Here is a 17,235-nt window from a genome sequence, read left to right as displayed (position 1 = left end):
TTAAATTACTTATTCCAGAATGGATGATAAATGGGAAAGGAAGTAAAAAAAAAAAGTTTATTTCTGCAGTTCACCACAAAAGCAAATGATGCCACTGATTTGAGAAATGTTCCAAATAGACCTGCACATTGAAAACAAAAATCCTATCTTTTTTTATTTTATTTTTTTTTTTCTTGTTGTTCTGTAATTGAACTACAGATAGCTAAGTCTTGTAGGAAAGACAACACTTGGAGATATGGAGGCTCAATAAACGCAATATATATTTTCACTAACAAGTACAAATCCAGTATATATTGTTATTTTTCTTAGCTTCATAATCAGTGGAAGAAAACATGTATGGAAAAATGCATCTTTGTAGGTATTTCCTTTCATAAAACAATACTCTTAACCATTTTCCCTCAAATATCTAAACAGTGAATTTTCAAGTCATTAGTAACTCATGTTACTAGTATTAAAAAAAGATTTCTCAATGACATGAAAATATGGCAAGCAAATCATAGTCACCTGACAAAACAGAAACATAAAGAGGCAGAAATACATTGTACAGAGTAATAAATCATTCTGTGTGACTCTACCTCTTATCAATTGAAGCTTATTTAGATAGCTTCACTTTAAAGATAAAATCAGATACCATAAAATCTCACAGTGAATTGATATTCTGGTATTTCAATAATAAATCTGTTGAATGTTGTCATAATTGATGTGTTGAAAAGCTCAGGTCTTTAGTAAAAGGAAGTAATATAGCTGGATAAAACATAAATGCATCTCTACAGCCGATTTAGGAATTGAATTAGGTTAGCCAGAATCCAAGCTGAAAGACAACCTTCCTTTCTAATCCTCCCTCAGGGGAAAACAATGCTCACTTTTCTAAGGTCCCCAGCAACATTACATATGATGTCCTTGATCTCTGTCCTGCGCAGTTTCTTATTATCACTTATCGTTTCTCTGCCTGACTCATCATGTTGCTTAAGCTCTTTCCAATTAACTGTGGCCAGCCATCTCTTTATCTCTTTATCTCTTTTGGGGGTGATTATTATTATTATTTTTTTTTTTCCAAACAGCTTTTTTTTTTCCTTCCTTCCTTCCTTCCTTCCTTCCTTCCTTCCTTCCTTCCTTCCTTCCTTCCTTCCTTCCTTCCTTCCTTCCTTCCTTCCTTCCTTCCTTCCTTCCTTCCTTCCTTCCTTCCTTCCTGCCTTCCTTCCTGCCTTCCTGCCTTCCTGCCTTCCTGCCTTCCTGCCTTCCTGCCTTCCTGCCTTCCTGCCTTCCTGCCTTCCTCCCTCCCTCCCTCCCTTTCTCCCTCCCTTCCTCCATTCCTCCATTCCTCCATTCCTTCCCTTCCTTCCCTTCCTTCCTTTCTTTCCAGAGGTTGCATCACTTGGGGAACTCTGCATTCAACTCCTGCTGTTCCCCTGCTGTTGATCAACTCTTCTATTTTCTACAGTGGCAAATAGCTATTGTGGGAGGCAATGGATAGATTCATGTGTTTTGGACAATTTGTCAGCAAGAAATGCCAACTGGAGAATTTTCTGGAGGATCCCACATGAAAAAGCACAAATAACATCCATTTCAAAACACAGGATGCTATGCTAAAGAAACAATAGTTGCCAACAGCACAGAAGGAGTGGCTTATAAAATCTGCAGGATAGAACTTGGTTTTCTGCATTGCCTTATGTTTTCATTTACTACTTAGCCCACAGAAGGGAATTCATTGTTGTTGGTTTTATTTATTTATTTATTTATTTAGTCTTGGAGCACTATGGAGGGATACAGAAACTGAGGTGCAATGTTTTTCTTTGTTTGTTTAAATCTTGTGTTCAGATAGATAAACCAGTAAAACAAGGAGTAAAATGTTTGCCACACTGCTGATTATTTTGTGCAGTTGTTGGTAATGCCTAGTTTATAAAACAAGGAAAATTTGGCACTGTCTATTCACAAAACACTTTCTGGAGCAAGAAGAAATATCAATGTTTTTGTCCCAGAAAGAAAACCTTTTGTTCACGGTCATGGTGTAGCACTCTCTACAAGGCTGGTTTTCATCTTCTGGAAGTCTTATATGAATTCTCCTTTTACTGTATCTACCTAGGTCACTCCAAAAGTAATGCTTCCTGTTTATTTCCATGGAAGCTACAACAGATTCAAAGTTCAAAGAAGAGCAATGAAGCTGGTGATGGGTCTGGAGCACAGGCCTTATGAGGAGCGGCTGAAGGATCTGGGATTGTTTAATCTGGAGATGAGGAGGCTCAGGGGAGACCTCATTGCTCTCTATAACTACTTGAAGGGAGGTTGTAGTGAGCTTGGGTTCGGCCTCTTCTCTCCTGTAACTGGTGATAGGACTAGAGAGAATGGCTTCAAGCTGCACCAGGGAGGTTCAGGCTGGATGTTAGGAAATACTACTTCTCTGAAAGAGTGGTCAGGCAGTGGAATGGGCTGCCCAGGGAGGTGGTGGAGTCATCAACGCTGGAGGTGTTCAAGGAATGTTTGAACATTGTGTTGAGGGACATGGTTTCGTGAGAACTATTGGTGACTGGTGGATGGTTGGACTGGATGATCTTGTAGGTCTTTTCCAACCTGGGTGATTGTGCAATTCTGTGATTCAAATAGCACTATTTGATAGAGCAAGTTCTCAGCTACAAAGCACCATTTTTCAACACAGTCACCACCATTAGCTATTCATTTTTGCCAGCGATGAATGAGAGCCTGAATTTTGTGCTTGTAAAAATCTGCACCAGAGAAGGTGATCCATTGTTTCACATTTTCTATAATGGCATAGTTTCTATGTATATGTTGTTCACACAATTAATCTTCTCATTAGCCTGAACAGATGGAAGTCAGAAGGTTCTAAATCTGGACTATGTGATGGGTGTGGTAGTATAGTCTAGCCAAGATTGGAAATCTGCTTCAGACTGTTATGGGGCCTGGTAATATTGTGATGCAAGATAAAGGTTGTCTTATTCTCTGGTCTTACTCTGGAAGTTTAAGCCTTCAGCTTAGTCAGTGTTTTGTTGTGGTAGTCAGAGTTGTTGGTTTGTCCAGGTTCCAGGAAATCAAGGGAAACCACAGCTTTCCTATCCCAAAAGACAGTGCACATCACTTTACTCTAAGTAGTGTATCTTGAACTTTTTCTTCAGTGGGGAATTCACATGTTATCACTCCATGGACTGCTGTTTTGACTCTGAGTCACAGTGGTGACAGCATGTCTCATCACCAGTAACGATGCAATATATGAAACTGTCACCTTCAGCTTCTTAATGCTTCAATAGGTCCTGACAGTCCTGCATACAGTGTTTTTCTATTCTTGTTTGAACATTTGTGGGACTTGCCTTGTGCAAACTTTGTGATACTCCAATGTTGCCATCATTATTTCCAATGCACTGAAGCTTATATTCAGCTGCAGACACAGTTCTCTGGTCATAATACACTGATTTGTGCTGATGGAGATCCTTCTCATTTCATGGTGTGACAGCCATGCGTGGCCATCCAGAATGTGGCTTTTTTGTTGCTGTTGCTACTGCTGAAAAGCATCACCCACCCCCTCACTGCACTAACATCCACTGTTTGATCTCCATAAACATTCAGCAAGCATCGATGAAAGTCAGTGGGTGCCATTTTTTCTGCATGGAGGAATTCAGTGATACATCTTTGCTTCATACACCCTTGCATGTCAGGCACCATTTTTTCAGACTGCCCCTCTGCTGCCATCTGTCACCTAGCAACAAAATGTAGCAGAACACTGTTGGGAAGGTTCAGCCTCTATTACCATACCACCAGCATCTGCCTCTGATGTCATGGGCCAACATAATAAAAAAGGAAGCATTTATTTTGGAGCAGCCCTTGTAACTGTTTTGCATTTAGTTTTTAATGTTACATCCTCTGAAAGATTATTATTATTATTTTTTTTTCATAAACCATCTTTCAATCTAATGAAAAATGTATTGAATTTTTTAAAAATTGATTGGACTAGAATTGAATACAATACAGTGTCTGGTACTTGTATTCAACTGTGGACTGCTCTACATATCCATTAACATATTATTTATGTGTTTTTTCTGCAGATCATTTCTTCAGTACATTTCACTGAGAATCTGATACTCTTTTACCATTGACTCTGAATGCAAATTTCAATAAGACTGCCTGGGTACATCAAGACTACAGAGAAACTGAGAAATTGCACATGCCTGCTATCAAGGTATTAGATCATCTCTTGTTAAGGTAAGGAATGTATTCGTGCTTGATGTTTATAATGCACTTCAGAAAAATATACCTCCCACCCTCACAAAACACAGACATTATGGAGTGAATTTTATTTCTTTTGTAAGCACTGTTGTCAGTCTAGGTCTATGCTCTGCCTTTCCATCTAGGCTGAAGATTCGTTTACCATTTGTTTTCCTCCCTTTCAGCATCATTTTAAAATGTTATAATTTTATCCATGGAACTAGATACTAATGATGAAATTTAATCCAAAGTATCTCTCAAAGCATAGGCCAAATTTTGCAAACCCATACTAAAAATCAGCTGGGTATCTTCCTGCTCTCTGTCAGAAGTCTCCTTTCTCATCTGCCATGACATTCCAGGTGGTAGGTTTGCTCATACCCATGTCAGTGAATAGGACACATAGTGAATCCTTACACTGCTGCCCCATCGTGCAAATCTTGTGTATCAGAACAAAAGCTATTGAGTATGTAAAATAACATGCACATAAGTTTATGACTGTCTACTTACTGGGCATATGCAATGGGAAACCTGACCCTGAGAAAATGAACTGGCTTGCTGACATTAAAAGTACATGTTTACTTCTATTCTTGTAACATATTTTCAGTCAGACTTGCACACAAATTCATTTGTGGCACTGATGTAGAAAGCCATATAAAAGGTGCCTATCTACTAGCAGACATGCTGTGGAAAATACACTGCCTCCCCAGGAATTTGTTTGTATCACATCTGTAATAAATCCCAGACTGAATGGTCAAAGCACTTTATCTCCAGACACTGGTACAAATCTTAACCACTGTACTCTGGAAATGGGATGAGAAATAATTTATGCCAGCAAAGCATTTTTGTGATATAGCATCTTGACCCTGTTTGTTCTTAGGTCTTTTTACAGAGGAATTTAATGTAAATCACTTACTGTTTTTCTCTTAACTCAGTGTTGTTCAACTGCTATTTAAAGCACAACTTTACAAGACGCTGAGTATCTGGGGAAGGGGAATCACAAAATCTGTTATCGATGGGGTGTAACAATGTTTCTGCAAATAATCTCTGTGGCAAATTAATCTTCTCATGGGCCTACATGTGGGATGATACAACTGGAAGGTTGACTGAGTGTGGGATGTTGTATTAAAGTATTATAGCTTCTGCCTTTGTCAATGGCTGTATATGTGTTGCTCCTAGCACAGCCATAGTTTACTCAAGACCAAAGGGTTGAAATTGCTGAAACTGTACAGCAGAGTTGCTATGGATTATTTTTGAGAGAGTACACTAGGCATGGAAGTGACAGAAAACCCAGTGAGTAAGTGACCATTTGAGAAAAGAGAACAGTAGATCAGGAAAGACTTTTTGAGCTTTCAAGACACATATTTTGCATGAAAGCTGTGGTTTTTAGTGTGCTTTAAAACACTTCCACAAACACCCAAGGGAAAAATCTCTTCCACAAAAGGGAATGCTCATGCTCCTAATTGCCATGGTAAATCCATGTAGACCTGAAAAAGAAAATGTTTCTTTTTTTGCTCTACTGCTCCTTCCTCTCCAGATACTATCCCTGCAATTTCTTGGAAAATTGGTGAGACCATCATGGATATACATGAAAATTTCCCATCCCTTTTAATGATCAGCAGAGCCCTCTGCTGTTGGATGTTGTTGTAATGTTCCAGAAACTGAGCAAATCTAAAATTTAATGAAATTAAATAGTCTATTTACAAAAAAGCCATGGCTGTTTCTTACCTGCTGTTACAAGAAACAGGCAGATAGTGTCATAAAAGAGTAAATAGAAAAAAAAAACCAAACAACAAAACAGTAAATTCTGTATTTTGACATGCATTGTTCTTTTTACAAATGAGTACAATTATTGCCTTCTCCTAGGAGGTGAATCTACTCTGCAAACAGTTGGTTCATAAAGTAAATATGTAAACTAAACGAATAGAGAATACACAAAGTGTTCCCAGGCTAGCTCAGAGTCAGGTGTATTTTGAAAACTAATGCTGATGGAGGATATGTGATGCTATGAGGTATTCAGTAACTACCTTTTGTACTTGCACTCACACTGTTCATTGGGAAACATACTGTACAGGGCAAAGTCTACTGTGCTGACTCAAGTTGAATTCACAGTTGCCTCTTGATATATCACAATATGTCATTCAGTATTCCCACTGAGGAAAACGTAATTACCGTGCAACATCTTGTGCTGTGTTGGGGTTTCTCACTGGGTAAGTAAAAAATAAATTTCTGTCAGTACTGCAGGAATACTGTTTTGGAGATGTAGGAGCAGACCAGCTGGGTCATAAGCCATGATGCTTCACTGAAATTACTGGTCACAGGGGGTATGTTCTTTTTTAGCTGCAGGCTGCATGTCTTTTCTTTCCTAACGTACAGAAACTTGCTCAGTGTCCAAATAAGCTCTTACACGAGTTTAATTCTCACAATATCTCTGTGAGACAAGAATTGTAACAGAGGAGAAACTAAGGGCCAGAGAAGTTGTTTTGTGCCCACAGTCATGCACAATGAAGTCTGAGTAAGGATTGGATTGGAAATTGGCCTGTGGTTCCACCATGGATCTCACCTTGAGCCTGCTGTCCATTTTTTCTACACTGTGACATTTAACTACTGATGGCACCGATCTCCTGCTGAACATGGAGTGAAATCTAAGGTTTCTGCACTGCATTCCAAGTTGCATACTGTTCGAGCTAGCTGAATTACTGTCTTTTCCTCTGGAACTGTGATCTCCTCTGATAGTTTTGCTCCATTGTTACAGTGACAGTACTACTTGCTGAGAGGGAGAAGAATTAACTCACACATACTTCCCCAAATTGTGGACTTATCCTAATTAATTGCTTTAAATACCAATGTATAAATAAAAAAATCACTAATCTTTACAAAGAATGAAAGAGACTCTCACTTGTGACTTTTAAAGCTTGTAAGTCATGCTTACGTGGTAATGTAGTTGTGGACATGAATAATAAAAGACCATAAAATCATCGAATAGTTAAGCCCACCCATTTCTACCTCCCTCCCATATGCAGGGCTGCTCTCTTCTCTTTTCCCCCACAGCTCTGGCTGCCCGGGGCTCTATCCAATCTGGGCTTGAGCACCACGAGGGATGGGGCACCCTTGGCCCCTAGGGTGGCTGTACCATAGCCTCACCACATGCACAACAAAGAATTTCTTCCCACAGTCTAATCTAAATCTCGGCTATTTTAGTTTAAAACTACTACCTCTTTTTTTGTTTAATAACTATACTGCTACTTAGTAGATTGTTCTTACACTGTATTTTTCTGACTTACGCTAGTAATTGTAATCATTTCCTTTTTGTTTACTCTGAATTTCTTCTAGGAATAATTAAAAGGAAATAACATGTAAATCCTTGAGATCTCAATAATATATACTATTGGTGAGCTTCTGGAAAACAAAACCATTTCTCTTGGCAGTGCAAGCTGAATTTCTATGCAGGACTCATTTCAAATTGCTACTGCAATGGCACCATATTTGATTCCTATTAGCGTAAGAATCCACAAGGCATTTAACAAGCTGTGAAGTCTGTCACTGCAGATTTGGATCCCAGCATGTTATTGATGTTTTGAAAGCATACTTTTTTTTTTTTTTCTTTTTTTCATTTTTTCTTTTAAATCAGTCCTGGTGCAGTGGATAAAATAAATTCTGAATTTATAGGTGGCTGCTAATCCCATGTTTCACTCCTTTCATAGGAAGCCAGTGACAAAGCTGCACTGCCTGTGAGATGCAATATATTATATTTATGTAGACTTTGAACCTCATCCATATCCTCTCCTTGGCCGGTGCATTGGCATTCAGAATGAATGGTTTACAAGCAAATTGATCAAGGAAAGGATAAATCAGCAAGGAAGAACACAGGCAAAGGTTCTCATTCCAGGCTTGGTTATTCTCTCATGCCAAAAAGTAATGACACAGAAAAATATAACAAAATAAAGGTTTAAAACTGCTGTAACTGGAGAGCTCGAGTGCTCATACAAACTGTAGAAGAAACTGTTAAGCTGGTAAAATGAACATGCACTTAATTCTACTGGTATGAGAAATTTTACCTGTGGTTTACCTGTGCGGTTTCACTGAGACCAGTGGGACTATCAGCATCTTCTTGGATGGGAGCAGTCTCTTCAGTGCTGTCTAGAAGCTACTGAGATATTTCAGCATGAATGCATCCACCTGCAGCTGTCTGGTACTTGTTTTATTTCAGCTTTGCTTAAAAGGTTCTTCTGATTAAAAAACATGCTGGGAAAATAACTGTGCTCTTCTTTTAATATGATTAAGATCCTGAACAATATTTAGACACCATCTATCTGTTTCAGCAGTTTTAACTGCTGTCTCTTCATTTCATTCTATAGATAATTAAAAAAGACTCGACTGAAATTCTTCATCTCAGCCAAACTGATTGATGAATTTTCATGGAGAACACTTATTAAAGTCTGGCAGTCTGAAATCTTCTCTTTGAAACTATGTATTCTATTGTAGGCATTTAGAACCTTACAATTCAATCTTGCTACAGGATGGATGCCTAAGTGATAATGTAGCTTTCCGGAAGCTGTCTTTTTGTTTTAGATTCCATTTTACTTGTTCATGACCTAACCCTAGCAGAAGATGTAGCAAACCTCAGTGTGACACCACTTTGGCCAAAACCAGCATTGCAGTTTTGAAAGGACATTGTCAGACTTGATAGGCAAGAAGTCTAATCTACTTTCTCCATCTCCAGCATAAGAAAACCTTAACACAGAGATGATGCTTAGAAAAATAATGGAATGTACATTATTATCTGGTATTATTCTGCTAGATTATTCAGTGACTGCTACTACAAGTTTCATAGAGAACATATTTGCAATAGTTTTGCCTTTGGAGTAGAAAATTTTCATTTTAATACACTTTTGGAGTGCTGTTAGGATTACAGATAGTATTTCATGTGAAGGAAAAGGAACTCTACAAGCCCAGATGTGCACCCTCTTTAGATCCAGATTTCTTTTTTTAGAAAGAAGAAAAGGAGTCTTAAAGAGTATCCAAGTATGAAACCTTTCTGGGTATCCACCTTGGACTCTCTCATCAACTGAGAAACCTTTAGCTGGTTTCTGAGGTTTCACTATGCTTCAAAACACAGCATTCTTTAATATAGGGAATGAGACATCCCAGAGACCTCTTCCCAACAGCTGCTGTTTGGAATACAGCACTCCACAAAACACATCAGCTGGGGATGCTGCTGAATGACATAAATCTTCAGGTTTACTACTACTATCTGCTGTGTTCAGAAATGTAGGCTCTGCATGGTTTATATTATCTGTCTGCGCTACAGATGTCTTGGGATACCATGCGGTATGAGGTATAAAATCTGGACTGAAAGCTGAAGTACATGAGTCAGAACTGAGCTTATCAACCCTTGAGAAAAGCTAGGTAGTTAGGGTAAGCCACCTGTAGGGTCCAGAGAGAGAAACAACTGAGAAAGCTGGAAGACCTGCCCTGTGGGCAACTGTGATTTTAACATCAAATAAAAGAATCATATTTTCTATGAAGGGCATTCATAAGTAGTTTGTTTCAACCTTGAAGTAAGGAAACTTGTGAAGTATTGTGCCTGTCAGGCAAAAAAAATAATTTGGTATATTGCTTATATTAACCTTGAAGCTGTTTTCCATTTGGTTTGATTTAAAAATAAATAGATAATAATAAAAAAACATAGAATGGCTTCAGTTGGAAGGGACCACTTTCTGAGTCATAAATATGACCTTTTTGGGTCATATAAAGCAACATTTAAATTATCACTTTATCCTTTCTGTCTACTTGTTAACTTTGTTGAAGAACCACTCAGTTCTGTATTCAAATGAAAAACAACCCAACATGACATCCGATAACAGTGACCTCACTGCTTAACCTTAAGATGTCAATTTCTACATTCATTCCGTGTTTCACTGCTAACATAATTACTTACATTTGAAGCAGACAGTGATGAAATGATCTGACCTTTGTACATCATTACTTGGTTAGTTTCTCCTTATTTGCTGGAAAAAATAAAATCAGTTGCTGAACATTCTTATTAATATTCATTTCCAGTCCTTTGCATGTGCTTCATGCTATAACAAGAAAGTACTTCTCCCTTCTTTTTCTACATTGCAGCTAGGCAAATTTTCATAAAGAATTCCTGAGTTTTATGCCATTTTTAAAAATCAATTTAATCTCTATGAATATTGTCTGACAGATGTATTTATATTGAAGATTTACATTTATTATCATTGCAACTAACCTTATTGCTTCTGTTGCCTACCCAGCTGTGCTGAAGAAGTTGATTTTTTAGATCCCCATGTACCAAACTTGAGGTTCAAATAAAGGAGATTTTGCTGCTGTGAAGGAAGGGATCTATGGAAATGGGATTCATGACACCTGTTTTAGTATGAAATTGCCTAGAAGAGAGCTGGTTTTCTAGTCTGACATTAACAGCAACCAATTGTTTTAGTATGAAATTGCCTAGAAGAGAGCTGGTTTTCTAGTCTGACATTAACAGCAACCAATATTCTGCTTTCTCAGATACTTAACCCAGCCAGTAAGAAGGGACAAGACAACATGTGAAACTCCAGGTAATCAATAAAGACAGCTTAAGAGTCCCTTAGCCTGCAGTAAGTGCCTTAACATAACCTGAGAGGATATGTAGAAGTCAGTCAATAGCTGGGGTCTATCTAATGCTGGCTTGACAGGGGTAATGGGCAAACTTAGAGTGGTTCTAAGCCTTACTCAGATTGAGGGCTTAAACATCAGCTCCTGGGAAGTCTGAAATGGGGTCCTGGGCTGAGGACGGGGTTGTGGTATATTTCTCTTGAATATTATACTAGTCTCCTCTTGATTTCTCTTCGCTAATAGAAAACATGATTTTATCTTGAACTAAAAAATAATCAGAAATTACTAAAATATGGTAACATGTGAATATGCATAATAGTGGGAAAAAAAAATGTACAGCAAAAATTGAAAGGATGAAATTACCTTGGGAACTGGGACAGTTAATATATGCAGTTGTGCTGGATATTAATGAATAGCTTTCTGGAAGCTGTTGTGCATTTTGTTGTAAATGTGCCATAATGCATTTGCTGCTACACTTGTGTTCTGTGATGTAAAATTGCTATGAAGAAAAAAAATAAAATAAAAAAAAATCAAAGAGAGAATCCTTCCAAACTGTTATTTTCTTGCTTATGATAATTTTGTATACCCTGAACCAAAACACAGTTCCTGTAATATTCAGTAGGTAACTACTGAGAGAGAAGTATCTTTTGCCATTTACAGGTTCAGCCCTCAAGTAATAGGAAGCACTTCTACTATTCCAAGCTCTGGAGGCATCTATGTGTTTGCCTTTCATCTGTAGGCAAATTTGAAAACATTTGCCTATATAGATATGCTTATATTGACAAGTTAGTCTTGTGAGATAGTCCTAGATCTTGGAATTAAGCACAGCCAACTAATGCTGGATGCTTATTAATGTCAAGGGGAGTTTTGTTTCCTGAATGTAGTAAGCAATTATGATTTTATAAAATAAAGTTATTCAGATATGAAGTCTGACCCAGTAGCTCAGGGTTTGATCCAGCAGGGTCTTACAGGCCACCAAGGATGTAAACTACAACCTCCCTGAGCATCCATTTTGTCTCCTGGACTGTCCCCACAGAACAACGAAAAAAAAAATCCTTTCCTTACATCCAACTCCGATCTTCTTTTGTTTCACTTCATATCTGCCATCACACCATATACCTCTGTGAAATATCTGGCTATATTTTCTGTAACATCTTCACAGATCCTGGGAATGTGCCCTCAGAGCCATCTCTTTCCGGGCAGAACAAGCCCAGGTCCTAGAGCAAGCATCCCAGCTTGGTGGCTCTCCACTGAACTACCTTCAGTTCTGCATCACGTAACTGGGTTGGACCCAGAACTAGATGCAGTACTGAAATATCTAGTGAGCACCAAGAAGAGATAATCAATTCCCTTGACCTGCTATCTATGTTTTGTTCATGCAGCTCTGAATGCCAACAGACTTTTATACTGAATGAAACCATAACCCTTTACTTCACATTGTACATGACATCTGCTCAAAGACTGCTTGTTAATTTAGCTGGGTTCTGATGTTCATTCTGGATGCCTGATGATCACAGGATGTTCTGAAACACACTTTATTTCTTTTCAGTATATACTGATTTCTGTCTCTTTTTAAGTGAATTGTGTTGCTGCATTGGTGATAAACAGTAAACATAGCAAACTTGTGAAGATCTCAAAAGCAGTAAAGCACATCAGCACTGCTATGTGGGAAATTACTCTGTGAAAGTTCAAACTGAAAAAGCAGGCAGCCTTCCAGAATGATCTATGCTGAAGATAAAGATGGCCCTTGCTATAGATCATGGTGTCACAGGAGTTTGTTTTTTAGTTTTCCACACTTCCAGAACTGTTAACTACACAAATTGAACAAAGTATGATGATCTGAATGCACTAAAGTAGTTGAGCCTTCAGACTGATTATAAACTTTCAAAGTAGCATATGTGGCATGTCAGAAAGTGCACTGATCTTGGATTTCATTTACAGCATAAACTAGCTCTTCAACAGTACATCTGGGAGCAGCCCTAAAGCACTACATTGCTTCCAGGAAAAGCGAGGTAAACATAGTAGAAAAGGATGTCTGACAACATGAGCAATGGTGCTTTTGTGCTATGAGAGACACTTTGTCCCTCAAATCTATCACAGTGATGGGGTCATGATACGGATTCGTTTTGTGCTGCAAACGTAACTTCCTCATTCAACATAAGACAAGGTATCAAAAATACCAGAAGATAAATCCAGTTTTTTGCATATAATCATAAAGTCAGGAAAGATATAAGAGTATGAGAGGGTGGTATCACATGAAATGAATAGAAAAAAAAAATTAATTGATGTACTTGGCTTATTGAATTTTCAGTTTTTCAAAAGGATGCAAAAAATGAGGGGTTTAAACTAAATTATTTCTGGGTCATATGTTTTCCAACAGGTATGTTAACAGTATATTTTACCTGACTTCTTAAGGAGAAAGCATGGGAAGAATACTGGATGTGAAGAAGGTAAAGAATGATATCTCTCATGTCAAAGAACATTTAAACATTATTTTCCCACTTCTTGCTCAGAAATAAAACTTGCAATCTAGTGTCATACAAACCAACATGCAATCAGTATGTTAGGTTAAGAACAGAGTTCTCCAAAATGAACTTATGGGAGTATTTTTTTTTTAATCTCTCTCAACTGCTCTATAAAATGTTATTTTTCATGTGCATTGGTTTTCAAAGTGCACACAGCTACTTTTTCACTATGTTAAAGTTTGACCAGCCACTCAGTAGAAAAAATATTTTAGAGAGAAAATACTCATTTATTGTACATGCTTTTTATTATTTATTTACTTATTTATTTAAGAATCCAGCTACTTCTCCAACTATTTTCTAGTAGATAGAGCACTATCATATTTGCTTGCTTGCCCTGGAGCTTGAAGGTAGTTACTGTGAATCATGCTGCCTGTGTTCATTCTTGTTGTGCAATCAGCATCTCTTGTTAATAGTGTAGAGGTATCATGATAAACCAGACAATTCACATCACAGGAACTTAATAGATTCAATAATAGTGGGGTTCTTAATGAAATCACTATATTCATGTAAACATCTAGCATACTTCTAAAAGAACTCTGTCATGGATGAAAATTAGATGAACTGTCATTAATTGAAACAAAGCAAAGGATTACTTTGTACTTTTGGAAGCAAATTCTTTGTAAATTCTAGTTAATGTAGCAAGGATGGAAAAACCTGATGGGAAGAGATTAAAACTTATGGTATATTTGGAAATAAGTAGGTTTTGAACAGAGTATTGGCCATTAGGACTTTTACATCCTACTTCTCCTGCTTGTTCAGTGTATAACAAGTCCTTCAGCTATTTACCTGCAAAAATCAATATATGACTGTGTATCTGATGCCAAACAGAGGAGTTATAAGAATAACTGCTTCAATTAATCATTCTGTATAAGTTTCTATGGCATTAATGTACCTGCAAAAAAGCTATAAAACAGTGCAGCTTGTAGAGGTCAGTAGACGAGTACTGCAACTTCAGGGAATAGCAAGAATAGCTTTGCATCTTTTTATTAATTCAGTAAAATATCTCTTAATAACTTAGTGTATTTGGAGAAGATGCTACAGGTAGACAAGCTGCTTGATTGAACAGTTATTACTATAGGTTTTCACAGAATCCACAATAGTTTTCTTGTCTGTATTTCAACATTTTACCCAATGACTGGATTTACTTGGATATACAAATCTGCCTGTTGACTTGACAGACAGTCTACAGCCATGACAAATTCTCATCTAATTCACTGAAGAGGTACAGAGATAAAGTAAAAATCTTTACTCTTACCTAAGCACTGGGACTGGAATAGAAAGTTTAACCCTGCCACTGTGTACTGGGATTTGGAACAGCTGAAAATTAGGTTTTACATGACTGAGGAGAGCCCAGGCATGAGACAACTGCCCCTGCTACTCCCATGTGAGACTGATTGAACAGAATGGTCTTTTGGCTATACCTCGGAATGGTTGCTTCCTTCCATTGGGGGAGATTTGGTATTTTATGTAATGAAAAAGTCTTGATTTTTTTTGACTCATCTTAGTCAAGCTGACCCTCTTAGAAGTCAAAGAATACATCTAGCATATAACTTTCCATAATTAAAAAACAAATTACACTTTCCCAGGGGCTTTGGAAGGGGTTGGAAGGGAGAAGAAAGCTGCATGTTGGATCCTTCAGAGCTAAGCAGAAATGCTGTGAGCCAGTGCTATGCAATTATTACCCCTTGATGCTGCTACTGGATACTGTAGTAATCCTGTTGAATTAACAGGATTTCAGGTGTTGACACTTTATATACTCTGGACTTTTCTGAGCAGATATTTTTGTGATGGTGTTGGCAGAATTTGGTTTTCCCAGGGTACACCACTTTGCAGTGATTCTGTTACAGGGTGGGAGAAACGTTTTGGAGCTGACTGTTTAGACCTAAAGAAAATCAACTCCCTGCTTCTTCTGCTTCATCTGAACAGTCCCTGCCACATCCTTCTCCAAAGTAGTAACAGGAACTCCAAGAGCTGATACCTCTATCATGCTATCATTATGCTCTGCAGAGTCCAGTTGGCTCCATGCGAAGTGACCAGACACCTCCCTCCAAGTTCTGTTAGGTGTATCAACAAATCTAGCAGTTACAAGTAGGAACCCTGTATGTAGAGTGAACAATGGAAACAGCTAAACATGAAGAGAAAAACCACCCCTCTTCAGCAATTTTGTGTGACAACTATTAACTTTAATATATGAAGCAAACACATGAGAAAATTACTTTGAATGGATATATATTACTTTTTTCTCCCCTGTAAAACGTTCAAAATTATAACTGATGATTTTTCAGTTTCTCCTGGGAAAAGACTACTGAACAAGGCAACCACTGTACATGGTTTTGCTCTCCAAGCCTGCATCTCTAGTAATACTCCTTTCAGCAGCAGAGCTGATATCAAATGACATCCGTTTCACACCTATAGCTTGGGGACTTCTCTAATTTTTGATAGCTGGATAGGGGACACAATTGTGCATTTAACCTACAACAGTTTTCTACAGGAAGAGTAGTTTTTGTAGACACTCCATATTGTTTACTTTTTGTGGCTTTTATTCAATGCCACTTCACATTAAAAAAGCAAATACACACAAAAGCAAACCGATCTATCCCTGTGCTGCTAAAGCCAGGGCAACCCCAACATTGCTGACCAGGTGAAGAACAAGCCAACACAACCAGAACGCAGACACTCAGACCTGCTGCAGGCATTTCGAACACGGCTGAGAGCACTTGTGGAGTGCTAGTTCAAGCACGCAAATATTGTGCCCCCAACGCAAATGGCTTTTCCTAGCAACCCTGACGCGCTGCGCGGAATTCATGCTGCCGGCAGACTGGACGCGCAGCTCTCCCGGCGCTATGGTGCGACCGGCAGGCGGCGCCATAACGCGGGGGGCTCGGCGCCCCGCGACCCCGTCCCGCTGCTACTCACTGTATTGACTTCCGGCACCATGTCGATGCTGGCGATCTCGATCCTCATGCCCACGTCGACAGGCGGACCTGCGCGGGGCGGGGGGGGAGGGGGAAGGAGAAGGAAGCAGGAGCCGGTGTTAGGCGGAGGGCTGCCGGGCACCGTGCCGGGGGGCGAGAAGTGCGGGCGTCTCACCTCCGAATTCGGGCCTGAGGCGGATATCGTAGCCGTGCAGCAGCCCGTCCACCGTCTCCTTCACGTAGGACATATTGCTGGGCTCGTCGGCGCTGCGGGAAGGAGCAGAGCCGGGTTAGGGCGGCGGCCGCTGCCCCGAGCCTTTCCCCGGCGCGGCCGTTCTCACCTGCGCGCCGCGCACGCCACAGCCAGCACCAGCACCAGGGACAGCGACAGCGCTCACGGGCCGCCCCGGTTCCCCGCTCTCATCCCGGCCCCGGCCGCGCCAGCGCCTATCGGGGACCGACTGCAAGTTGGAGCGGAGCGGAGCGGAGCAACAATTGCCGGCAGCGCAACGCATGCGCGGCCGCGGGCACCGGCATCCTTGTCAGCCCGCCTAACCGAAGGTGCCGTGAGTGCTGCCGTTTGGCCGTGAGGGCTGCTACAAAATCTTCCTTTTCTTCCTCTTTTAATCACCTCATTATCCTATGTAAATTCCCTTTTCTGTATGTTTGAAGGCAACCGTACTTCAGAGTAGTTGTTCTGCTGGCAGCCTGTCAGTGTAAGGTGTGTTTCTGAAGCTCCTTTTGGGACTCTTGGGCTCTAGGCTGAGTTCTGGAAGCAGCTGCAGATGCCTCACTGGAAGAGTATGCTGGGAAGGCCCACAGTGATGGGGGGAGCTGAGAGCAGGGATTTGTGTGGGGCTTTGAACAACCACGTTTACAGAGCACTGGCATCACATGGCCACAGTAGGCAGCCAGAAGGCTTCTTTCTGGCCCAGTTGGGGTGGATGGTGGCACCGTGATGGAAC

The 17,235-nt window shown here is 39.7% G+C and overlaps 1 protein-coding gene across 1 annotated transcript in view; it reads right to left on the bottom strand.

The window, feature by feature from the left end:
* Nucleotides 1-16,795, bottom strand: part of GABRB1 (gamma-aminobutyric acid type A receptor subunit beta1) — a 78,623-nt gene extending 61,828 nt beyond the window's left edge. Inside the window, exons 1-3 of the mRNA XM_072334450.1 lie at nt 16,612-16,795; nt 16,446-16,537; nt 16,272-16,339 (exon numbers count right to left, since the gene is read on the bottom strand). Of these exons, the coding sequence (XP_072190551.1) occupies nt 16,272-16,339; nt 16,446-16,537; nt 16,612-16,785 (334 nt within the window). The 5' untranslated portion in view covers nt 16,786-16,795. The remainder of the gene's footprint in view (nt 1-16,271; nt 16,340-16,445; nt 16,538-16,611) is intronic.
* Nucleotides 16,796-17,235: the final 440 nt, after the last annotated feature.

The sequence above is a fragment of the Excalfactoria chinensis genome, chromosome 4 (assembly GCF_039878825.1).
Source record: "Excalfactoria chinensis isolate bCotChi1 chromosome 4, bCotChi1.hap2, whole genome shotgun sequence".
Classification (NCBI taxonomy): Eukaryota; Metazoa; Chordata; class Aves; order Galliformes; family Phasianidae; genus Excalfactoria; species Excalfactoria chinensis.
This window is presented reverse-complemented; position numbering and strand designations above follow the sequence as displayed.